This window comes from Lethenteron reissneri, unplaced genomic scaffold, assembly GCF_015708825.2.
Source record: "Lethenteron reissneri isolate LAM-NWPU_2019-01 unplaced genomic scaffold, ASM1570882v1 scaffold_647, whole genome shotgun sequence".
In the NCBI taxonomy this organism is placed as follows: domain Eukaryota; kingdom Metazoa; phylum Chordata; class Hyperoartia; order Petromyzontiformes; family Petromyzontidae; genus Lethenteron; species Lethenteron reissneri.
Genome location: NW_026892169.1, coordinates 10,439 through 35,254, shown reverse-complemented (window position 1 = coordinate 35,254; position 24,816 = coordinate 10,439). Strand labels below are relative to the sequence as shown.

Sequence of the window (24,816 nt, the reverse complement as noted above, 5' to 3'; positions counted from 1 at the left end):
CATCTCTTTGCACCGAATAAACATTCACAAAGGTGATACGATAAATGTTTGTGTGTGTTTACTCTGAACTTCATTCGCACTCCACGTAGCCAACCGTGCCAAGACACTAGACCATACGGGAAAATCTTGACCAGTAGGAAAGGAGCCTTTGGTGCATAAAATACAGAGATGAAGACATCTTCCGTTCGGGCGCCTAAAGAGAACGAAAGGCCTTGGGCACCGCGATGTGTAAGAGGAACAAGAAGCGAGCCGTGGGTTGACGGCGTCGCGAAGGGACGGCGGCGGGGCGACATTGCCGACATGCACCACGTCACGACGTCGACACGACGTCCTCGCACGACGCGAGACGTCACAAGGGGTCACGTGGCGCGTCATCGCGTCAGGCGGCGTGCCGGATTGGCGCGTGGCGTCTTCGCTTTGGCCGAAAGGGCTCGATCCATTTACTGCGGGGTTTTTCTGTCGCCAAGTTTTGGGCAAAAGCTTTTTTTTCTCTTTTGACCCAATTTTTACCGCTTTTCTTAAAATAATATTCATCTATACGCCTATGGTAGACAGATGGACAGACGGCCAGAGCTAAATAATGCATGGACGCTTTCGACCTCAATTGAACGCCCTGCAGAGAAAGCTATTGCCATGACCAGAAGAAAGGAAGGAGCGGAATGTGACAGCCCGGTCCGATCGTCAGCCGCAAAGCGACGACCGACGGAAGAGAGATAATGCAAAAGTTTGAAAAAAAAGAGGAAATGATGAACGAAGCAAAGTGCCGACTACACCGAGCATCTTCTTGTTTCCTCTGATCGTAAAAAAGAGAGAATAGAGGCTATGAAGAACACAGCCTCCGTCTGCAACGCCACAGCTCCTGTGACGCACTCACTACCCTCCCCTTGCCCGTGCCCTGCCCCCCTGTGGCCACCCCCAGCCCTGCCCCTCGCTATGGGGGTGCGGGGGGCAGCCAAAGAGCCCCCGTTCAGCACTCGAGAGCAGCAGCAGCAGCATGGATCGCGCGGCGTGGCTCTGTGCTGTCCTCACCGCGGCTGGACTGGTGATCCTCGGCACAGGTAAAGAGGGGAAACATACACACACACACACAACACGACGCACGTGTCATTGGAGATCATATAGAAACAGGTTGACGTTTCGGGCAATGGTCCTTCTTCAGAGCAGAGAGAGGCAGCAGAGAGATTGACGGACTCGTAGTTGATAGCCAATGACCGTCAATAGAGAAACTGCCCATTTGTCAATTCAAAGTATCTTGCCGACTTTCTTAAAGTCCCCCAGATTGATCAGCGCCCCCCTCCCCCTCTGGTATAAAACTGTGATCTCCAACTATAAGTCAGTCTTGAAGAAGGGCCATTGCCTGAAACGTCTTTGTATTTTTTTCTAGCGAAGCGGCATCATTGGTGCACGTTTGTGAGCGGTTTTATTTTAGCTGTGCCTGCACACCGCTGCCAGCACGATCCTTACATTTGTTATTTAATTACGAGCAAGCGGAGAAATATCGACGACTGTTACGATCCACGTCGACCAGTGGTTCTTAACCTTTGCTGGAGGCTTCCACCCCTTTGGTTCTCAATCGTAAACAATTTTTTATAATGTAAATAAATACATAGGGTTTGCTGAAACACAGCAGTTGTACTTATGTGCCCGTCCTAAATATTTTAGTTTTTTTCGGTAAAGTCACGTAGATCAAAGTTAAAATAAAAATTAATAAATTACAAATTTAAAATAAAAATAAATAGAAAATAATTTAAGCAAAAAACCCACGACGTTTTGATCGCAACACAAGCGGTCTTCTTGTGTTGCGATCGAAACGTTGTGGGTTTTTTGCTTTTATTATTTTCAAAGTATTATTATTTTTTATTTTCTATCTACGTGACTTTACCGAAACAACCAAGATTATGAATTCCTGCAGTGACGCAAGTTTTAAGTCAACATTTGCCCGTCCTAAATTAGCGTTTTCGATTATTTACCTTCGAAAAAAAATCTCCCTACGTCTCGCATCCCCAGAAAGGGCATCTCGCAGCCGCCAGGGGATGCGTGCATCCCAGGTCGAGAACCACTGACGTCTACCATCTTCGCTTTAGACCTTCTATATGTACACATACGAATTTTATTTTTTATTTTCATTTGCCTTGACGTTGCAATGTTCCCATCTACACTGGGACTGGTGTTTTTGGTCTCTCTTTCCGCTTTCATTTGCTTCATCTCCGCGTCGTTTAAGTTCTGCACTCTGAATCGGTTTTGTGGTTACGACGCTTTTCAATTAAGCCGGTTCTCTCCCTCCGACACCGATACTTATTTTCACTCCCAAACACCTCTCAACAAGGTTAATTGATATCGTTTAACACGTAGGCTTTCGCGACCAATATCATCCACGACGTTTCGCCAGTCATGAAGTATTACTGGAAAAACGTCGTACTCAGATTGTAAATGTTCTGGCTTGGCTCTCCAGCACACCGGTGTGCTGTACTAGTGACGAATTGGCACGTTCTGTTCACGTGACAAACCTTACTAGTTGGCTGTGTCGGGTGGTGGTGGGTTTAACGACACATTTATATATTTACGCGATCTAAGCCAACGAGTACCTTACACCATCGTCATCAATGTCATCATCATCATCATCCTTCGTCCAGCAGGAGGATACATATTGTACAATCAATATATATTGTTTATCCACTACTGGCCAGTTGTACATTTAACAACACGCAAAGGCGTGCTGCTAACATACGGCGGTATTACTCCAAATGTCGCTTTCTGTCGCTTGTGAGCAGCAGACCTTAGTGTGCTGGTAAATAATCTGTTGCTGCTGATGAAGATGCCGATGATGGCAGTCGTTACTGATGACGACGGCGATGATGATATTGCGTATTCCTCTGGTGATGACAATGTTCCTGCTGCTGCTGCTGATGATAACAAATTAGAATTTAGCAGTCGACATAGAAATTGTGAAAACACACCTAAGCATGACATCATCCACATACCGCGTATCAAGTTCCAGAACCCCTGTCGCGAATCCGCGAAGAGTAAATGCAACTGTTTCACAGCCACGCAATAATCCCCCCCCTCCCCTTCATTGAAGCGTGTTATGTCAACATACCGGCAATATTTTCTTCCCCGCTAACCAGCAACGGTCTCAATGCTCCGTTTTGTCCGCCCTACGCCACCCCCCACGCACGCCCCAGGTCCCTGCGAGGTGAAGAGCGCCTCTGTGTCGCCCGGACGTCAAGCCGACGCCGGTAGGAGACGCGCGCGGCGATAAGCACACGGGGAGGCAGTGAGTGGCGGTAGCCGTCGAGGACGCCGGCGGTGCAACTGCGCCGGAGCCCCACGGGGCCACGGAAGGGGCCCCAGGCGCCGGGCTGCAGGCGTTGTGGAGGAGGCGGTGGGGGGGAGTTGGACAGAGGGTCGCCCCCATTTCATTCCTTGCAACAGCACGCGGCCCCGATGCCAACCACGCTGACGCCACTAAAGGTGGTGGGAATTAACCAAATTCAATTTTGGAGCCGAAAACAACAAATCTCAGCGCTTGCCGAGTGCAGTGGGAATTGTGCCCGGCTGTACTACATAGTCATGGGGGTGACACGGGGAAGGGAAGCGGTAGGTGGTAACATTTGAAATTAAAACTTTTGTCCAAGCCACTGTGGCCTGAACACGTGACCTCATTGACCGAGCGCGTTTGTTGCTTCTTACAGAGGTTTTGCGGTTCGAGACACATGGCTGCCCTGGTTAATGTTGCGCGTGTATTAACACTGCGTGTGCCGGCGTCACAGTCAACGTTTGCCAAATTGCAGTACTCAATTGGAAGGACACACAGCAAGCACCCCCCCCCCACTCCAAAGCTACGGCATAGAACGTCTGTGAAACAAAGCGCATTCATGATAGCCTCACATAAGCATGCCACCAACATAAAATGCAAAATTGTTTTTATTTAAGGATGCGATTTGATGGCCCAACCTTAAACACAGCGTTACTGAACAATTTTGTTTCAATATCCATTTCAAAGATTAATCGACCGTACACATTATGTGTGTAACGCTGCATTGATTCTTCGTATCACCGTTCTTAAAAAGCCATGTCGGGCATTTTCAGTCGGTGTAACATTGTGCGTAATTGTTTCACGTGAAGTCTGCAGAGAGCAGATATTCGACGGGTCCCAGCGATTGCCATGGATTTGGATTTTAGCGAACCGTTTTTGGGCAGAAACCTCGGTCAGAACAGGAGGGCCTCACTTAGGGCAAGAGGTCACATTCCAGGGCGCAGCGGCACATGCGTAAGGGTGGAGACATTCCAGGACGTGGGCTCCAATGGCATGCACACTGCAAGACAGGGCCACATGCCAAGGGCGCTACGCCACCGTTCGCTCGCAATTTCAACGCACGTCCGACACAAGACTGCATCGCTTCCTCCAAACTAGAATTCAGACTTCCACGCCTACTTCAATATTTGTCCAAAGCATTCATTGCAGAGATCGGTGAAAGTCAACGCCAAACCCCCCCCCCCTCGCTACCTTGCTCTCCCCCCTCTCTCCTGCGGGGACCACCACCCCAACCTCCTCCGCCCCAATACCCTGACCTCAGCCGCCCCGTCTGCACGCGGAGTGTTCGTGCGAGGGGACCAGGCCGCGGGGTTCCTGCACAAGGCCGGCAGGGCCAGACGCTCACCACAGTCACGCGCCGAGCAGCTCAGTGAGTCCGTGACCCCCTCTCACCTCTCCCCTCACCTCGCACGACCCGAGCTCTGGTCTCCCCCCCCCCCCCCCCCCAGGATCGTTGGTCTCTTCTTGAGGCTTGATGTCCTCGGAAATCTGTAAGTCTTCCCCAGGGCAATTAAACGTCCTGGTTTGTGTCGGTTGCGGAATAACAATGACAACACATCGCTTGATACGATGTGTTTTTACACGTAGTTCTCTGCTCGCCCAGTGTTGTGAGATACTCTTCTTTCTTTGATATGTTCCATCTTTTATTGTACCTCAGAGGTGGCAACCCTAACCCTCACCTTTGGCTCCCTGACAAGCGAAGACAGCCCAAATATCAACCCACTGCTGCATTCGGGCCTCCCCACTCCGTGTAGGGGGTCATGGGGAATATTTGACTATAGAGGACTTTACCACGATGGTAATGGCAGGGAGCACAGGCGTGGCACATAGAAGTCCAGTACAGCAATGGATGTTGCCTCACTACCCACCTTATAGCACTTCAGCAGCCTCTGTTAGGACCTATTTTATGCATGGTGGTCAACCATCTGAACTCATATCTTATTAGCTTCGGAAATCTGATGTGATTCGGTAGATTTTGAATGATTTGGTAATTTGCAAAGTATTGTTAACTGTTATAAAGGTCATCTTTCTATCACTAATTATGATCTATTCCTCGATCTGTATGTCTCTATATTTCTACCAGTTATCTATCAATTATCTATATCTAAATAAAATGTATTTATCACTCTATAAATTATCTCTCAATCAATCTTCTAAGTATCTACGAAAGATGTGTTCCCAATTTCTGGATCAATCCGAAAAATCCTCAAATCTAGGCCCTAGGTACAAAATTTCAGATAATCCGAAAATGTGATGTCAGCTCCGTGATTTTACTGCCAAAAATGCCGGCTTTGCTTAAATGATAAAAATAAAGTCTTTGTTAAAATGATTATTTTACTGATGGAACTTTTTGTAAGAATACAAAAAAAGTTATGGAATACTATTTAAATGTACTGTATTAGAATGATTACATTTCATTACCTCAGCAATGAAAATTATCAAAATTCAATCCGGTACATTTAATGTCGAACGGACAAAAAAAATAACGAAATAAATACCGAAATTGGGCCAAAAATAAATGAAAAATGACCACTGTTGTACCGTACTGCTATGCCCTCACGGCTGTGTTCCCCGCCCTCGCCACCGCTGCACCGACCACCGCAGTGGAGTCGCGCGTGACGCTCGCCGCGGACCGCAGGCGCAGCGAGCACCGCGAGGAGCAGCTCACTCGCTGGGAGAACTGGGTCGAGGAGGAGAAGACAGGTAGGAGCGACGCGGCACGTTGTCAATCCACTGCTGCATGAGGCGCCTACCCCCACGCCCTTGGCGGGTGACCCAAGCGGGTCGGTGCGGCTTTGGTGAAGGCCGGGGAGCACAGCATGTAGGGGCATAGCGGTACGGTACAATAATGGATTTTGCTGCCCACTGCTTCGCCCCGCGAGGCCTCTGACAGCCGTGCTGGTACGCGGAGACCGCCCACACCAAGTGCTCTCCAGGCTCAAGCAGTACAGAACACTTCAGACGACTAAGCTGAGTTTGATTCGTGTGTCATGGCCAACAACAGCGATGATTATCTGAACTGGTCCTGGGCCTTCCCGAGGTCGACTCTGGCTTCAAAGTGTACCTACCTGGTGCTGCGTGTAAACATCAGCACTGGGGAGACAAAGGCGGCCAGCTGAGGTGCTGGCTACAAATCACCGCCACGTGTGCTTGCTAAAAGCCCTTGCACCAACCGCCTTGCACGGCTATGTGGCTGATCTTTATCTTCGTGTTCCCTCGCAGAGTCCTACGAACGCCACCGTGAGTCTCGCGAGCAGTGGCGTGAGTGGCACTACGACGGGGTCTACCCGCCCTACCAGTAACACCAAGACGTTGCCCTACTCGGAGGCAGTGCAGCAAGCGGGACCCCATCTGGTACCACCTCCAACGAAGACGGGTAGTGGTGGCCAGGAGAGATGTGGCATGTTAGAATGTCAAGCCCATCGTCATCGCCATCATTAACTCTCGCTGCCGTGTCTGTCTGCTGGCCGAGTCACCGTTAAAAAAAGAGCTGTAAAGCTCAAAGGGTTATTTACGCAGATACTAAACTTCTGGTAATGATTCTGATCATCAGCCATGGTCTATCCACTCCCGGATGAAAGCTTGCCCAAGCTGTTGCCATTTCTTTGATCAGTGCTGTGATGCGGCAATCCGTTTAGCATTCGAACACAAGCCAGGATGACAACATTCGAACACAAGCCAACTCCACTGCTCCACCTCGGTGGTGGAAGTCCTCTCGGATGCATTCCCTCGTCTGGCTGCCACCCCATCGTTGGTCTTGACCACCATTATCTACCCGTGTCGCGATTTGCCCTCTCCAAGACCACTTACAATTCTTAACAGTCAATACGAAGTTAGCCCAAACGTGCTCCGTATCCTGTGTCAACAATGGAACCGGCGATCATGAAGGTCGTAGAGAGGCCTTAGAGGACATGCGTAAAAAGGTTATTTTGGCTAACTATAGGCTTACCACGAAACCAGCTGGCATTAAGATGTTACCCTTGCTCAAAGCAGGATGATGTTACCATTCACCTGTTACGCTTGCTTACCCAGGAAAGTCACACCGAGGTCTCACGACTATTGCTTTCAGGAGGGCCCTGCCAGGTTTTGGCAGTAGGGAGGGGGGGGTGATGCCACTCGTCATCCCAATTGAGTACTGCAATTTGCGGATAATTATTCAAATTTGGACCGTGACACTGGCACGCAACGGCCAACTCTTTCGAATGACGTCACGGGATCTTTAACGTCCACTGTCAGGCACACGCAGCGTGACACCCGCAGTATTAATCAGCGTGACCGCTGGATTCACTTTTCTCAAATAATTCCCCCAGTGGGTAATCAAACGAAATCGATTGCATGTATAGAGTATATTCATCATATTTGTGGAGAACTATATGTAATATAAAGCCAGCATTGGCATGATCAAGTAATTGCAGGGCTGCACCTTTATATATTAAATAGAAGTTATGGGGACATTGAATTCATGACTGCATGGAGCATCGTGTCATGGTTTAAAACACATCTGAAATGTTGATGCATTTTATATATTATATTAAGTAAACAGCTTTTGTGTACGTTGTACTATCATATGCAATACGATATATATGAAACTTGCTCATTTATGCAGTGTTATAAACTCATATGCAATAAAATCATAGTTGTTTTGATTCTTTAAACTCATTGATTTGGTGACTAGTGTTTTGTCAGATAAAAGTGCAAACTCGAGGGATGCCCTTTTGCATTTAAAATGTTCATATTTTTGAATTTTTAAGGACAAATTTGTTCAGATTATTATGGTTTCATAGACCATTTATATATCGTGCAATGCTTTGGCGTGTTTTAGTGTCACGTCGCACCACTTTTGGTGCCATCATACTTTCAGATCAAAACAAACTAAAAATTATTTGAATTATTTTTTGGAATAATTCCCAAATGCTTCCAGCACATCATGCCAAACGACGTGCAATGTAACCTGAAAACACAGCAGAGCGTCATCGCAAAAACTGTGTTTGGCAGCTATTCCCAGGGTTGGCCTTTGTATTAATAGAGGTTTGTTCAAATCAAGATTTTAGAGGATTGTTCGTTAGTTTCTCAGTCCGCTTGTCCTGGCGAGGGTCGCGGCGGCAGCGTGTTGAGTAGTGGTGGTCCACACCTCCCTTGCCCTGGCGACAGACTCCAGCACTACACAACGATACACTATACACTACTACAATATACACTACAATACACGACTACACGATACACTACCACACTACTACACTACACTATACACTACTACACTATACACTATACGCATCTACACTATACAATACTGCACTATACACTATTACACTATACACTACTACACGATACACTACTGTAGGGGTGTCAGGGGAAGGATTCCCACCAATAGGTGGGTTAGTGGGAGGGGTGATCGAGGAGATATAAGGAGAGAACGGGCGGGAAGAGGGGGCCTTTGGCGGGAACGAGATTGGGACGGCTGGGGACAGGTGTGGATGGAAGAAAAGGAATAAAGGACGAGACCCCTGCAATCTGGTGTCGGCTCCCCCTTTACACTACTATACTATATACTACACTATACACTCCACTATACACTACACTACTACACTATACACTACTACACTATACACTACACTATATACTACACTATACAATACTGCACTATACATTACTATACTATACACTACTACACTATACACTACTTTACACGTCTACACGATACACTACTACACTGTACACTACTTTACACTACTACACTATACACTACACTATACACTACTACACTACACACTACTATACACAACTACACAACTACATGATACACTACTACACTATACACTACTATACACGACTACACGATACACTACTACACTATACACTACTATATACGGCTACACGATACACTACTACACGATACACTACTGCACTATACACTACTACTAGCGGAAGTACCCGGCTTTGCCCGGGTGAAAAATATATTTCTTAAAAACCTTACATATATACACAGATGGGCTGCTACCCCTTGCCCCCCCCCAGCCAGGATCTCCTCGGCCGCTGTGCAGTAATATGTACGGCCTATAGTGTGGTGGGGTGTCGAGGCCTAGTACCGTGCAGAACCTCCGGCATCGCCTAAATTGCCCACCCGGCTGAGGCTGGGTACTGGGGCCGTTAACCGCCCCCCCCCCCCCCCGTGCTACAATAATACTGTCTAATCGCTATAATTTTATTATCTACCGACCCTATAATAGTAATTGCACACATTGGGGTGGGGGGGGGAGTGAAGAGGACGTGAAACTTTGATGAATTTACCCCAGAGTCGCGTGTTAATGCGTGCGCATATTTTTAAGGGGAATTAAAAATGGCGTCCACCCCGCAGCGAATGCGTCGCTACCCGTTGCCAGGGGCAACCGCCGTCCAATGAAACTGCGTATGGTCCGGCAACACACAGACAAGACAGATTTGCGATTTTATATATATAGATACACGACTACATGATACACTACTACACTACACACTACTATACACTACTACACTACTATACACTATACACTACTACACTATACAGTACAATACACGGACTCTAGCTCTTCCTGGGGAATTCCCAGGCGTCCCCAGGCCACCTGAGCGACATCGTCCCACCAGCAGCGTGTCCTGGGCTGGCCCCGGGGTCTTTGCCCAGTGGGACGTGCTGCTCGGTAGAGTTACAGGGGGAGTCGACCGGGGGGCATCCTTACCACGTGCCCCAACCACCTCGAATGGCTCCTCTCGATCCGTAGGAGGAGCAGCGGCTCGACTCTGAGGCTCTCCCGGATTACCGATCACGGAGAGTGAGGCCCGGCAACCCTGCGGAGAAACCTCATTATGGCTCCATGTATCCGCGATCTCATCCATGCGGTCATTACCCAAAGCTCATTACCATCATAGGTGAGGGTGGGAATGTAGATCGACCTGTAAACCGCGAGCTTTGTTGGAGAACTCAGCTCCCACTTCCCTACCACGGAACGGTACAGTGCCCGCAACACTGGACCCCACACAGATCAGCCGGAAGATCTCCCACTCCCACTGACCGTCACTCGCGAAAGAGACCCAGATGTACTTAAACTCCTCCACGAAGGGCAGCTATTCCCCCCTCACCTGGAGAGCACACTCCACCGTCTCCCGGAAGTGAACTATGACCTCACACTTGGAGGTGCTGATCCTCATCCCAGCGGCTTCACACTCGGCATCGAACCGCTCAAGTGCCCGCTGGAGGTCACAGACTGACGAGGCAAAGAGGACAACGTCATCTGCAAAAGGCAGCAATGTCACCTCCATGCCGCCGTACTGGATACTCTCCATACCTCAGCTGCGGCTTCATATTGTCCATGAAAATCACAAACAGGAGTGGAGACGAGACGGAGTCCAACACCCACGGTGAACGACTTTGATTTAGCATAAAAAAATACGGACATAGCTCTCATTCCGGGAATAGAGAGACCAGTTGTTATTTAAAATATATTTGAAATTACGTTTTTGGACAATAATGCAAATATTGCCGTTATTTTACATTGTATTGATTTATGATAGGGCAACATAGTCATCGGACCTTTAATATTGATCCGTTGCATATTAAATGTTAATATCGAATACACGTATAATAATGTAACAATATACTATTGAGAATTTGTAATGCATACATTTTCATTCACTCTCGGAGAGCGAATGATGAAAAGTGCGAAGGAAACCACAGCCAAGCGAGCAGGCAGCCAGAGCCAGTCCCAAGCTCTGTGGTCCTATATTAGCATGTTTGGCCAACTCCCATAATTCGTGTTAGTGCTTATAAATGTAGGAGGAAACGGGAGCTCCCGGAGAACGGGGTAACACCGTGCAGATGGAAATGAATCCACTTTCTGTACTCCCATCATACCCTGCCAAGACATTAATATGGCCACGTCGATGACCTTGGGTTGCGAATTTCACATTTGTGTGACCCATCAACCCTTGCCTCCAGAGTGTTGGATCACAGGTGTGCAAAGCCACCATAACACTATGTCGTACGCTTGTATATTGCACAAAAGTAAAAGCCAATATGAATATAATCCACTGCTGGATGAGGGCACAAGCCAGACCATGTGGTTTAGAAATCTAAAACCACTGTCCAGCCTCAACGACGCCTAAGCTTCCAAAATCTGACAAGATTTGGTAATAGGCATAAACAAACAGCATACAGTCGGGTGTAATTCAAGCGCATGTGCAGACACAAATGATAAATGTGCATACTTTTCCCTGTTGTTTTTTCAGGTGTTTGGATCATGGCAAATGTTTACAGAAACCACGGAATAATCTCAGTTATTCCCCCAGAATAATTCCCACAACCCCCGACTCCGACCATGATTTCGTAATTTGCTGTGCTTCCATTTTCTGATGGAAGCACAGCAGTGGGTCTGTAAATTTGCCGATGCCGTTGTGTTACCATTGTACGTACTGTATACACGTGCATTGCTTAAAATGGCCAAACATCTTAACACAAGACCATCCTGAAAAGTGAGCATTGACACTCGGTGAGACTTTCCTGGATAAAATATGATGACGAATAGATTTAAGAAAGCAAATCATTTACGTACATTTCCCACAACGGGGAGCCAAGTGCTTAAAAAAACAAGTTCCTTCAGTTTTCATTCTAACCGCATATAAATCTAGAAAAATACTGTAAAAGTGTGTTACTATTGGAGAAGCGTTTTTTTTTATTTAAAGAAATCACATTTAGCAAAAATCCAGATGAGTGGCCAGAGAAATTTGTTTTAACATTCCATTCACCTTGTCTGGGGCAGTTCAGCCAAAGAGCCCTTTCTTACTTTTAAAATAACCAAATGCAAGGGCACTGATGTGCCAAGCTCCCACAGAGGCGCCTGTGTGCACCCTTGCAGACGAAAATCAGAGACGTGAGGCGTATGCAACCGCCAAAGGTTGGTCTGAATACCACTCAATCACATCCGCACACGTAAATAATCTTTGGGTTTCACAGCTAATTCGGGCTGCAGACCCGTCCAGGGTTGTTTTCACAGTGTGATGATGGCATTCCATACTAATGCTCTGCTTACTATACCAGGTAAGGTCCAACTGAGTTATGTGGCTCTTTTTCAGAAGCGACCTGGCCACAAATTATGGCACAACGAAGTGGTTTAGCATGTCGAAATTCAGAGCAGCCAAATACTCTCAACGCGCGTTTCTAAATGTGGAGGGAAAAACCGGAGGACCCGGAGAAAAGTTCACACGACCACGGGGAGAGAGACACACAAACTTCAAATATACAGGCGTCAGGGTTGGGATTGAACCCATAACCTCCTGCATACCAGGCGGGTTAGTTAACATCTCGCCAATGTGTGTCATTTTCACTGGGAGGTCTAGATTTGGGGCCGTCCATAAATGACGTCACGCAACTAGAGGGGGGGGGGTCACACATTTGTTACGATGGGGGGCGAGAGGGGGTTGAGAAATGTGACGTCACGTAAAAATGTGCAACTTTAAATAAATATAGACAACACGTTCTACTTAACTAAATAGACTTTTAAATGTTTTCTCCTACAACATCAGAGTGCATCGCCACATTAAATACGCACTACAATGACAATAGTTTAAAGCGATTTGAAGCATGTTTAAATTTTTTTGGGGGGGGCAGAGCTTTGTCACGTCATATTTGAGGGCGGGTCTGATTTTTTGTGACGCCGTTTGACGAAGGGGGGGGGGGTCAAAAACGTCCAAAATCGCGTGACGTCATTCATAGACGGCCCCTTTCCAATGCAGTACAGCCCAACGTCGCATATCCATCCTGACCAATTAACCGCCCACACTCGGAGCAGTGCTTGTACTTGGTGTCAGTCATTTGAGAGATGTTCACAAAAACTACCCTTTCACATAACTATCTATATTCCAGTCCCAAGCGTCGGATATACGACGTACCCGTACATTCATATCCCGTACAGCCCATCTGTTAAGTCGTTTACCATCAATGGAATCTTGGCTTAGGTTAAAAATGTTGGTGCAATATTTGGACCAGTGGCCTGCGTCAATCAGCCACACATTTTAAATTAGTGCCTCGACTCTGAAATGGACGTTGAAAAGTAAATTCATACATTTTGGTCAATCCTGAACCAATGAAGGACATTTCCCAATGTTACAGCGGCAACCAGTTAAGTCAGGATAACCACGTTGAACTTCCAAAGTGGTTGGCAAAGTCTTATCGAACCAGGACCCATGCCCATAATAACATGTCAATTGACAAATATTGGTACAAGCGAGCCTGACTGACTGCTGATGAGACACTGAAATGTCAAAACCGGTCCAGAGTTTGCGTATTAATGCAGCTGAAATAATCTGCTCTTAGAAGGCCGTGTGGCTGATGGACTGTGTAAATAAAAAAATAACTTTATATATTTTGTATGCGGGGACACTGATAGATATGAAGGCGACATTGCTGATCGATTTTCTTTCTGAGTGATGTCACCATCACCCCGCCCTCGACGAGTGGGACACGCCAAGCACTCCTCGAGGGGCTGGGGGTGCCCAGAGCAGCATAACCAATTATAAAATCAATAAAAACTCCACGCACAGCTCACATTTAACCCAGCTTTGCCAACGAGCCATTATACTTACCTTATAAATAATACTCCACTGCCAAATTGCATCGCAACTTTATTTAAACAAACACGCCGATTAATTATTGTCCATCTCACTTCCCGCACCCCTCCCGCCCTGTGTCCAGGTGGTACAGTCCGGCTCGATCGGGCGCCACGTGGTGGTGGTGGGTGATGGCGCTCCCTGCGCCGTGTTGTTTTTGCCTTTCGGTTGTTTTAAAGTGACGCTTCATTCAAAGATAACAATCTCCCGCGTTCACGAAACCGCCATCAGACGCACTGTTGCTGAGATGACAATGCAGTGACTCGTAGGGGAGGGGGTGAGGGGTGTTCGGCGCGCAGTGCTGCAAAGCCTCTCGCCAAAGCGGCAGGGATTTAACTCGCGAGCTGCGGCGTCAATGTCCGTCGCTTTTACCCCCCAACACGCCGCTGCTGCTGCTGCGTCTGCTGCGTGCTGCTGCGTGCTGCTGCTGCTGTTGCGTGCTGCTGTTGCACACTGGCTGCTGCGTGCTGGTGCTGCTGCGTGCTGGTGCTGCTGCGTGCTGGTGCTGCTGCAGCTGCTGCTGCTGCAGCTGCTGCTGCGTGCTGGTGCTGTACTCGTCTACGAACTGGCACGTTCCCTTTACGCGACAGACCTCACCAATTGGCTGTCGGGGGGTGGCGGGTTTAACGACACATTTTTACGCGATCTAAGGGGCCGTCCATAAATGACGTCACGCACCGGGGGGGTGGGGGTGAGACATGTGTGACGACGTGTGACGAGGGGGGGGTGAGACATTTGTGACGACGTGTGACGAGGGGGGGGGGTTAGCGGGGTGTGGAGGCGATTGAACTTTACAAAGTCGGTAATCGACCACAGCACGAGTGGTGGATTGTTTTATAAATACAAATCGATTATTCTGGAGATCACTCATCATGATTTAAAACATATTTTTTTGCACATTCTTACATCACATGTCTTAAGGTGTTATATATTTTTGTTAGTGTTTTACAGTTTTTTACTTGATCACATTTGTGTAAATAAGCATACACAAAAATATCCTTTAAAAAGTTACTGCATTTACTGCACCGTACTTACCACTCCATTCTCGACGACTCCGCGAGGGGTGATGTATGAACGTGTAGTATTTGTATTGTCTCATGTAGTGTAATATGTACCGTGTGGAATATTGTGTAATATGTACCGTGTGGAATATTTGACATTGAAATCAAGCATCACCACTTTGTTTTGTGACGCCTTTGCAGCGGTCTTGCCGGTTTCGCCGGATCGGTCCGGGTACCGTCGAAAGCAGCAGCCGGATAATCGATGATCGACTACAAATCGAATAATCGCCCCATCTCGAACTGTAACTTTCCATGGTACAGTTTATGTTTTAGCTGCACTCTGCATAACATCCCGCTAGAGGGAGCCCTGCAGCTCGGTCAAAGCGTGACAATGAAACGCAGGAGCATAAATCACAAAAGAATACTGTGCAGTATTTACCAGCGAAGATATCAACATATACGAATACAATTAAAAGGTTGATTTTCATGTCAATGACCCTAATTAAAGGCAGAGCGAGGATTTCGGAGCGTTATTTGGAATGAACGATTGCGCTTTAAAGTTCACGTGATTTGGCGATGCTGCATCGGTGCACAAGCAATAACAACAAAAACACTCAACATTCGCCAATGAGCTCACAGCCGCGCACTTTTGTCACTGTGCACGTTCAATCAAAGCGGTGTCACCCCGTGTAATGTGTCTCACGTGGGTGCACAGGGGTCGTGGAGATGTCTCGTGGGGCATGCACGGACGTGGCCCAGGGACTGGAAAGTCTTCCCATTGAATTGACAAACGACGTGGATGGTGAGATGCCACCTTGCATACAGGTACCTGCTCGATGAACCACAACTTGCATGCCTTGTGTCCGGGTTTCTCAAATGCCAGCCCTGGCGTTCCCCACCACGGTACACCTTTCCAGGTTTACCAACCCCGTTCTCTGGTCTAACACTGGTGGTGAGACAAGGCCATCAAGAAGGCTGTCTCTGTCGTAGCCCAATCGGTTTCAAAGACAATGCATATATTATCAGAGCATGTTTGTTTGCATATTTTGACACAAGCACGTGTGGTTAATGCAGACTTTATCCTGTGCAAAAGGTACCTATTTAGTGTTTGAACATCTTAACACCTATTTCATTGCCAGAACGGGTAAAACCTATTGTTATGTTTTCATCATTCTTGACACCTTTCCAGGTTTACCAACCCCGTTCTCTGGTCTAACACTGGTGGTGAGACAAGGCCATCAAGAAGGCTGTCTCTGTCGTAAGCTCCCCCCCCCCTCTCCTCCCCCCTTAACTTGTATTTAAGAGCTTGCATCTTGAATCCCTGCCTCACTTGATGCAGCAAATCTGGCTGTGACGGTCCCACCTGATGATGGAGACTTGTGTTGCCTCCAAAACGTCGTGATTTTTATTTTATTTTTATTCATTTTAATTTCATTTTTTACCTACGTGACTTTACCGAAAGAACTAAGAGTATGAATCTATAATTCTTGATACTGCCAAAAAGGTCCCCATAGATATTTACCAACCCCATGAACATGCCAACGCTGGCCCAACGCTGGCCCAACGCTGGCATGTAGTTGGAATCGTTGACCCAACGTTTCACGATTACTGAGAATGTATCTAACTAACAAGACGCACGTACCTAATGATTGTGAAACACATTCCACGTGATTGTGGAGAGCACCGATCCAGAGATGTGTGTGTACGTGCGTTAAGTACGTGGCTGGAGTGGTGGTTAGCACGCTGTGAAACAAACACAACGTATCTGAGTTTGGTTTCTGACCGTGGCCAACATCGCTGACAAACATCTGAACCAGTTCTGGGCCTCTCCGAGGTCAAGTGAACCTTGAATGGATCACCTGGTAAGGCGTTTAAACATAAGTACTGGGGAGACAAAGGCAGCCGGGCATGATCCTGGCAACACCATCCCCTAGTATGTATGTAGAACTTCATTCGCACCGTACGTAGCCAACCGTGCTAATCGGCGGTGCACCATGGTTGCTTTAATAGGTGCTCCCTAACACAACTTTCCTCAACAGTGGGAACTTTATTTAGTTTTGGGGTTTTTGTCATTTGTAATGAGCAGAAAACTCAACTTGAGTATTGAACACGTGTGCCTCCCAGGAGAGCCTGAAGTACGCTGTTTAAGGAAGCACTCTCCACACCACATGAATGCAACGGTTTAGCAATCATGAGGCATGTGCAGCATGTAACACTTAATGTTGTATTTGAACGGAGAAGATTGGTAAACATGGAACGATGGTCTAACGTTGCTCCAACGTTAGCCCAACGGAGCATGTTTACTGGGGTGGTGGGTCACAAGGACGAGTTGGAAAAATCCCAAGCTAGGTGATTGCTGGATTTGGTTGCATAGGAACAGAAGACGTGTAGTGTTTCGCTGATTATACTGTAAATCGAGTTTGTGTATAATCATTTGCGATGGTTGAAATGACATACAATACAATTTCATAACATTTCGGATTTTTATAGCATCTTATTGCAGCTGCATATGAAGATATGTACCGAAAATAGGACATGTGCATCACACGATACCACCAAAAACTTGTAGCAGCAAGGATCCCATTCATCATCGTCAGCCAAGATCAATCCACTGCTGGCTGAAGGCCTCCCCAAGCCACTGCCATCTCTCTCACGATCCTGCCACGTAACAGTCCATCTAACTGCCTGCCCATGAACCTATTGCTATCGCTCATGAACCCATTACATACAAGGTATACAAATCAATACAAATTCTTACCTGCACGGTTTTAAGGTACCCCAAAAAATAAGAACTACTTTGTAATGGTTGAAACGCAATACTTTAGCATGATGATAAATCCCATAGTCTAATTTGTTAATTTAATCCATAGAACCACGATATGCATTACTACCAGTTATATGCTAACATTTTAAATAAATATAGCTTTACAATTCGTATATATGACATTTCAAGACCAGAACTGAAATAACGAAGGTAAGTAACTGTTGATGGAGCTTTTGTCATCGGTGATGTTAAAACAATCAAGGGCAGGGATTGAATCGACAAAGCGGAGTCCCCCAAGAACGAGAACAGCCCCGGGCTCCCATCGCGCTTCATTCGTCCGCGTTGACGTCGTCCCTTCATCCTCTGCTCCCTTCCGTTCTCCCCCTCTCCGCAACGATCGCACGAGGGCAGTACACGCCGGACTACGTGCGGGGCCCCGGCTGTGCCGTGGACCCGGGCGAGCTCACGCTGCCGGGGTGCGAGTGCGCCGACGGGCGCTGCGACGCGTCGCCCGTCGCGTGCCCGTGCTTCCGGGGCGGTGGCGACGGCGCGGCGTGCTACGACCCCGCCGGGCGTCTCGTCGGCGATGCCGGATTCGCGCGCCCCATCTTCGAGTGCAACCCCCTGTGCCGCTGCGGAGACGCGTGCCCCAGCAGGGTGGTGCAGAAGGGACTGGCGGTACGGGTGAGTTGGCGTCGGGGGGGGGGATACTACCAGGGCCGTAACTTTTATCAACGGTTGAAATGATGCAGCACGCGGGTCTTCGCAACGGCTTGCAATGCAAGCTTGGTCTTCCGGGCGAGACTGCGCGTTAAACGTTCCTTCTCTCGAGCTGTGACCATGCACTGCTGTGAGCGACATCATGATCCTTCAAGACTTGAAGTTCCCACAAAGTAATGCTGACTTTGTTTTCTGCGTCCTGACTACGCAGAGACGTCACGAGCCAAGCAGCGGATGTTCGCTACTGGAATTATGGATTTTACGTTCCCGAATTAACTAACACGTTTCAGTAGTTTCAGTGGTGCTTTTTTTTACCTTTTCATATTTTTGTTGTTTTAAACGCATTAATGGATACACCACAGTCGATCGGCAGGTCGCGTGTGTGGTGGAGTGAAGTGATCGTAGTCCCACCTAGTTCTAGGGAAGGGGAAAAATAACCTCTGGAGGGGCTTTCGAGAGGCTTCCTCTTCTGGAGGCCCTTCCACCGGCCGCGGTGTGAGCAGAGCCGTTACGGGGCTGCACCTTTACCACCTTCGAGACCAAACTCTGAAATGCCCACGTGCACATATCTATGGCACACTTCATTGTATGATTAAAAAGGATTCACCCTTTCTGACAAATACAGCTGTAAAGATGTTTACACACCAAATAGACCAAGGCATCAAGCTTGCATTAACGAAATATGCTTGTTATGCTTTGGTAGTGTATGCACTGTCCTTGAAACTGATCGGCCTACACCACAGACAGCCTCTTGTTTGTATGTTTTACCATAAATGTGTGTGGTTAATGCCGACTTGATGCATTGTAATAGGTGTCTATTTGGTGTTTGAACATCTTAACACCTCCCGTGTTTATGCCAGAACTGCTTTTTGTGTTTAGTTTGTTGTCCTTCCTCCGCACCTCCGATTAGCACAGGTTGGCTACGATCGGCGCGAAAGAAGTTCAACGTTACACAGGGAGAGTGCTCGGGCCTTACTTGCCGCCTACGTGCACGCTTGTCGCGCCCAGCTGCAGGTGTTCCGCACGGCGCGGAAGGGCTGGGCGGTGCGGACGCTGGAGCCGCTGGGTCGCGGGCGCTTCGTGTGCGAGTACGTGGGCGAGGTGCTGGGCGCTGCCGAGGCCCGGCGCCGGGCCGTCCGGCAGGCGTGGGGCAGTGACGGCAGGGCCATCAACTACCTGATCGCGGTGCGGGAGCACGCCGGGGACGGCCGGGGGGTCGCCCCGGCCACGAGCACCTACGTGGACCCGGAGCGCGTCGGGAACGTGGGTCGCTTCCTCAACCACTCGTGCGAGCCCAACCTCGTCATGGCGCTCGTCCGCGTCCACTCCGTGTTGCCAAGGTCGCCGTTAAATGACCTCCCCCCCCCCAATCCCTTGCGGTGAAACCGCCAAAGTCAGCGGCTTGGCTTCTTGTGCCTTTTCTCTTGTGCTTAGCAACTATACAACAATGTGTGTATGTGTAAAAATGAACACGTATCAGAGGACGACTCCAAAACGTTACGTAATTTTCACGTCATGTGCCCACAACAGAGTCCCTCTGTCTTGCATCAATGAGCGCACTCATGCAGCTTGACCGCTACCGCACTGTGAACAACGTACGACTGTCGAGCTGACATTCGTCCGACCTTTACCCCCCCCCCCCCGCACGGTGCCCTGCAGGCTGGCTCTGTTCGCCGCACGCGACATCGCCGACGGCGAGGAGCTCTGCTACGACTACTCGGGAGAATTTCAAAACTCGCGCGCGGCTGCGGAAGCGTGCGGACCCTCGTGGCGGCCAGAAGGCGACGGCGGCGCTCGCTCCGGCGACCGAGAAACCGGCGCGGATGCCGGCGACGACGGGGATGGCGCCCCATGGGAGGACCGGGGAGGTCGTGAGGACGGTGACGGCCTCGCGGGCCAGCGGAAGCCGTGCTTCTGTGGCGCGCCCTCCTGCCGAGGCGTCCTCCCGTTCGACCCCACGCTCTTCGCAGACACGCAGTGACAAAGAAAGGCTGCGACGGAGACTTTAGCGGTTGTGCCGCACTGGCCTCGGGTGCGTTCTCAGGTCTTACCGCGCATCGTTCGGCGGTACGATGTCCGACGTTTCTCTCCACGTGCCAAGAGCTTTTTCCGCAACGGAATTAACTCCCCGAGCACGGGGAGTGAAACGTCGGACGTCATGCCGAACAACGTCATGCAGGTTATTGGGGGCTACATAACTGTACTTTACGGTCATATAGCTCCCAATAACCTTTACCTTGCTGGTCAGTGCGGGTTCATGTAGGTGCAGAACAAAGGATAGAGTGCAGTGGGTTTTACCGCACTCCCCTCTGCTGCCCACAACAGCACCACAAATCGACCAACACCATCACGCAGCAAAACATAACTCAATGCAACACCTCGTGGCAGGGTTTCCCCACACTCGCTTTCCTCACCGATACACGGTGCAATTTCCCTCAATCTATATTCAATGCCAGCTTTGTCGTAACATACTGCAAGGTTGGATAGTACGGTGCGAAAGAAGTTCAACACACATACGTGTAAGGTGAAGGTGCGGCCTTGTACCTGCCCGTGCAAGCAAAGGCTCTTTTGGTCTCCTCTTCCACCCTCGCCAGATGTCTCAGGGTGGGAGTACCCACACTTTACCCCACCGCATGCGACTTGCCAATCGACTCCAAAGTTCGGTGTCCCCATTTACATCGCTGGGTGGACAGCGGTGAGCGGATTTATGCAACTCGCACCGTTGTCTTGACTGTCGTGTTGGGAGACCGCACCAGGGGGCCTCTGGGTTGCAAGTCCAGTGTGCTGACCGTTACACCGCGTCAGCATCCGTCACAAGTGTGTGGCGATTGGTAAACACGTACCCCCCTACTTGGACTTGAGTTTGAGAAGCTGTTTTTTGTGAAGGTGGCCTGAGTTGGAAATCGTTGTGTCCCCAACGCCACGGGAACTTCCATTCTTGTAGGCAACAGTAAACTATGAGCGCATTTGCACTTTTTTGTGAGCTTGGAGCGCGTTTACGATAGAACTATGCGAGCTAGTAAATTGTTGTTTTAACCGTATGTAATTGTTGTCTTATGCGCTTAATTGTGTTATTTGAATAAAATTCGATCATTGATCCGGCGGCTTTGGGGGCGCCGGATTTTTTAAAACAGGATAATCACTAATCATGATTTAAAATATCTTATTTTTTTTACATTCTTGTACTACATGTTTTTAGGTGGCGTGTATGTTTTTTTAGTGTTTTACATTTGTTTACTATGTGAAACTAGGTTGTTGGGGGCCACCTGTGGCGCCCCCAACCACCTAGTTTCTTCTATATAAATATTTTGGCAAGTTTACGCGTTAGTGACAGAATGACAGACAGAATGACACACAGAACTGTGTGTTATATAATTTAACTTTCATAGTGGAAAAAGTCAGCACTGTACATGAGTACTGTACTTTTTTAGTGTTCAAATGCACTGCTGGATGAAGGACCACCGCAGGCTGCGCGCTTGTCGTGGTTGGAGGCGTGACGTCATTACACATGAACGCGGCTGAGGTGTTGTGAAAGAGAGCTGACGTCACCGCCCATACGTGCGTGATGACGCGCGGGTTGTGGACGTCATCCCACCCGTGCCTGTTCGGGGGCGTACATGTTTGTGAGGGGCGCACCTCTGGTTGGCTGCTTGGTCCCGGTCACGTGACTCACTTCAACCAATCCGTGCCGCGTTAATCACAGAATGACAGAATCATAGAGCTGGGTGTTTACATATTAGGATTGGCAAACATAAACATACAAATAGACATAAATCAACATACTGTAAAAAGGTACTGTATTAACTGTACCATTCCAATCTCATCATGGGGTGATGTACGTACAGTACTACGACGCTCTTGTTTCAACAACATGTGTTTGACGATCGCCGGTTTGCCAGTTTCGCCGGATCGGCCCGGGACCACCGGATAATGTTGGAAGCGGGATAATTGCACGCCGGATAATCGATGATCAACTGTCGTCCACTTGCCATTGGCCTTTGTGACCGAAGATGATGATGCTGATGTGGTTGCTGGTATCGTGACTTGCGTGCGACTGGCTGGAGAAGGCCGATGTGCGTCAGTTCTCTTCCCACAGTGGGCGCACTTTGCAGTTAAAAGTTTGAAGGTGGTGGTTGTCTGTTCAGACTCCAGTAGGTGTTGTTTTTTATCCACTGGCCAATGCAAATGTTGGATGACGGTCACCACTTGCCTTGATGTCGTCGGGGTGTGTTGACGATACTTCACCACATTGGCCAGTTCGGGTTGAACGTTGGGATTTTTGTTGATGCCCTGGAGCGGTTCAGATCCCACCTCACGCTGCTGTGATCACCCATAGCCAGGAATCGCATTCAGGTCACCAAGTTCATAGTGCAGTGCGCTAACCATTGTACCACCCTGTAACATGTTGAGTGCACATTAAATGAAACTGTTCACGTGCGATAACTGCAGCACAACATGACTCCACAGCACCCTGCGTGGTGATGGAGTGAAAACTCTGCACACTGAAAATCGAACCCACGATCGAACCCAGGTTCTCAGCCGTTCCAGTACAGCCCTCTGACCTCTGAGCCACCCGGTCACCTCTTGCTCAAATGATAAAAAAAAAACATTGAACCACAACGTTGCACTGAAATAAAGGAATATCCGAATGCATATACCACCTGCATTTGAAAGTTCGCAAAGAGGGGTCGTGGTATAATGCAGTGCATGGTCATTATTTGCAAAATTACGTAGCAATGTGCTCTGCCCTGCATCTGTAATTGTGTTTGTGATAATGCGTGTTGTTTGTGGTCGTGACACTTTGGGTTAATGAACCGTGATGAAGAACTAATGACGTGTGACCTCGAAACTCTCGGTTTGTGTGTTGCAGTGTAAACAAGGTGGGGCATGTACTTTCCTCGATGTAATCTGAACGTAACAATTCAAAATACACAAACGTTTGGTGTGTAATTTACATTGTGTGCCTCTCCCTCCGTTTAAGGAGCGCAGATTATAGTGGTTTGCTGTATGGTCCATAGTTTGGGTTGCATGGCCAGTCACACACGACTGTGGCTTGTCTGCAATGTATATCTATGTGTCAGAGGTCGCAACCGGGTACCCGATACCCTGCCGGGTACGGGTACGGGTAGGCCGTGAGTCACTGGTGAGTAACCGTTTGTCACTCATTTCCCAACGTCTTGTGTCTCTTCTCACAATATAAGTTCCTAGAATCAACCCACCCGCGCCTGCAACATGGCTTCATCCCAGAGGTCGCAATCAGGTACCCGATACCCGTACCCTACCCGGCCGGGTATGGGTAGGGTACGGCCGGGTACAGGTACCCGTTTGCGACCCTGGTGGTAAGGAATCAAAACCCGTTTGCGACCTCTGCTGTGTCTCTAGGGGTTCATGATATGGTCCATAGTTTGGGTTGCATGGCCACAGTCGCACACAACTGTGGCTTGTGTCTTTATTAATCTCCCACGACTGAGGTCGTGGTGCACATTGTCCTGCTGATGTTCCGGTGCCGTTGATGGTTCCGCCGGAGACCTTCGAGGAGGAATCTCGAAGCCCTCCAGGAGGTGCGATGATGATGACGACGTTTGGCTCTCGAACGAGAGGGTAAATATATTGTGGACGTCCGCGTTGTTCCACTGTTGTCACAGCAGCAAGCGTTGTTCCGGATCTGGGTGGTGAGATTCTAGGATGGTGACAGCAGCAGCAGCAGCGAGATCCCAGAAGGGGTGGGATCAGGCCTTGAGTAGGCGGTCAACGTCATTGATGTGTATGTGAGAATCAGAATATTTATAATGGAGGAATCCGATAAGTGATGAAGCTCTTTTTTGTGACATGTCCAGTCGTGGTTTGTCGTCGTCTTTGCGGATTTCTGGTTGCTGAATGTTCGCCAGAGCAGGGTGCCGGTGTGGTGGGAGGGAGATCGGTGTCGGCTTCGGCTACGAAGCGCCCGTGTCATTGTTTCATCGTGCATCATCGTGCATCATCATTGTGTGTGGTGTGTACGATCTCCCCGGGGGAGCGGTGGTGCAGCGGTTAGCGCGCCACCCGACGAACCCCGGCGACCTGAGTTTGATTATTCCCGCTCACGGCCAACACCGGCGACGATTATCTGAACCGGTCATTGGCCTCCCCCTAGGTCGACTCGGCCTTAAACGAGTGCCTGCCGCGGTGTGCAAACATCGCCACTGGGGAGAGACAAAGGCGGCCGGGCGTGGCGTTGGCCATCCACCCCCTCGCGTGCCGTGCCGCAATTCGTAGGTGCACAACCACAACACGGGTTTTTTTGGGTGAGATCGCGTAAATGTGTCGTTAGACCCGCCACCACCCGACACAGCCAACTAGAAAGGGTTGTCACGTAAACAGAACGTGGCCAATTCGTCACT

The 24,816-nt window shown here is 48.8% G+C and overlaps 2 protein-coding genes across 5 annotated transcripts; both read left to right on the top strand.

Moving 5' to 3' along the window:
- Positions 1-906: 906 nt before the first annotated feature.
- On the top strand, positions 907-7,971 carry LOC133340032 (unique cartilage matrix-associated protein-like). Its single transcript, XM_061548121.1, has 5 exons — positions 907-1,058; positions 3,183-3,236; positions 4,578-4,685; positions 5,921-6,019; positions 6,539-7,971. Exons 1-5 carry the CDS (start codon positions 995-997, stop codon positions 6,616-6,618), a joined length of 405 nt encoding a protein of 134 aa, XP_061404105.1. The 5' UTR covers positions 907-994; the 3' UTR covers positions 6,619-7,971.
- Positions 7,972-14,049: 6,078 nt separating this feature from the next.
- On the top strand, positions 14,050-24,266 carry LOC133340031 (histone-lysine N-methyltransferase SETMAR-like). 4 transcript variants are annotated; one of them, XM_061548120.1, is made up of 5 exons: positions 14,050-14,075; positions 15,668-15,754; positions 18,128-18,400; positions 19,445-19,776; positions 20,096-24,266. In XM_061548120.1, the coding sequence occupies exons 2-5, from the start codon at positions 15,752-15,754 to the stop codon at positions 20,415-20,417; spliced, it is 930 nt and encodes a 309-aa protein (XP_061404104.1). In that variant the 5' UTR covers positions 14,050-14,075; positions 15,668-15,751; the 3' UTR covers positions 20,418-24,266. The 4 variants fall into 4 exon arrangements, with proteins under 4 accessions (XP_061404104.1, XP_061404100.1, XP_061404101.1 ...); XM_061548116.1 differs by having other exon boundaries at positions 14,056-14,075; positions 15,668-15,777; positions 20,096-24,265; XM_061548117.1 differs by lacking the exon at positions 14,050-14,075 and adding an exon at positions 14,739-15,267 and having other exon boundaries at positions 15,668-15,777; positions 20,096-24,265.
- Positions 24,267-24,816: the final 550 nt, after the last annotated feature.

What these genes read in the sequence shown, in the direction of transcription:
- LOC133340032 (XM_061548121.1), top strand. Translation starts at nt 995, where the DNA reads ATGGATCGCGCGGCGTGGCTCTGTGCTGTCCTCACCGCGGCTGGACTG. An exon ending in ACTGGTGATCCTCGGCACAG is followed by an intron (nt 1,059 to 3,182) that starts GTAAAGAGGGGA and finishes CGCACGCCCCAG; the next exon opens with GTCCCTGCGAGGTGAAGAGC. An exon ending in GGTCGAGGAGGAGAAGACAG is followed by an intron (nt 6,020 to 6,538) that starts GTAGGAGCGACG and finishes GTTCCCTCGCAG; the next exon opens with AGTCCTACGAACGCCACCGT.
- LOC133340031 (XM_061548116.1), top strand. Translation starts at nt 15,679, where the DNA reads ATGTCTCGTGGGGCATGCACGGACGTGGCCCAGGGACTGGAAAGTCTT. An exon ending in AGAAGGGACTGGCGGTACGG is followed by an intron (nt 18,401 to 19,444) that starts GTGAGTTGGCGT and finishes TGTCGCGCCCAG; the next exon opens with CTGCAGGTGTTCCGCACGGC. An exon ending in GTCCACTCCGTGTTGCCAAG is followed by an intron (nt 19,777 to 20,095) that starts GTCGCCGTTAAA and finishes GGTGCCCTGCAG; the next exon opens with GCTGGCTCTGTTCGCCGCAC.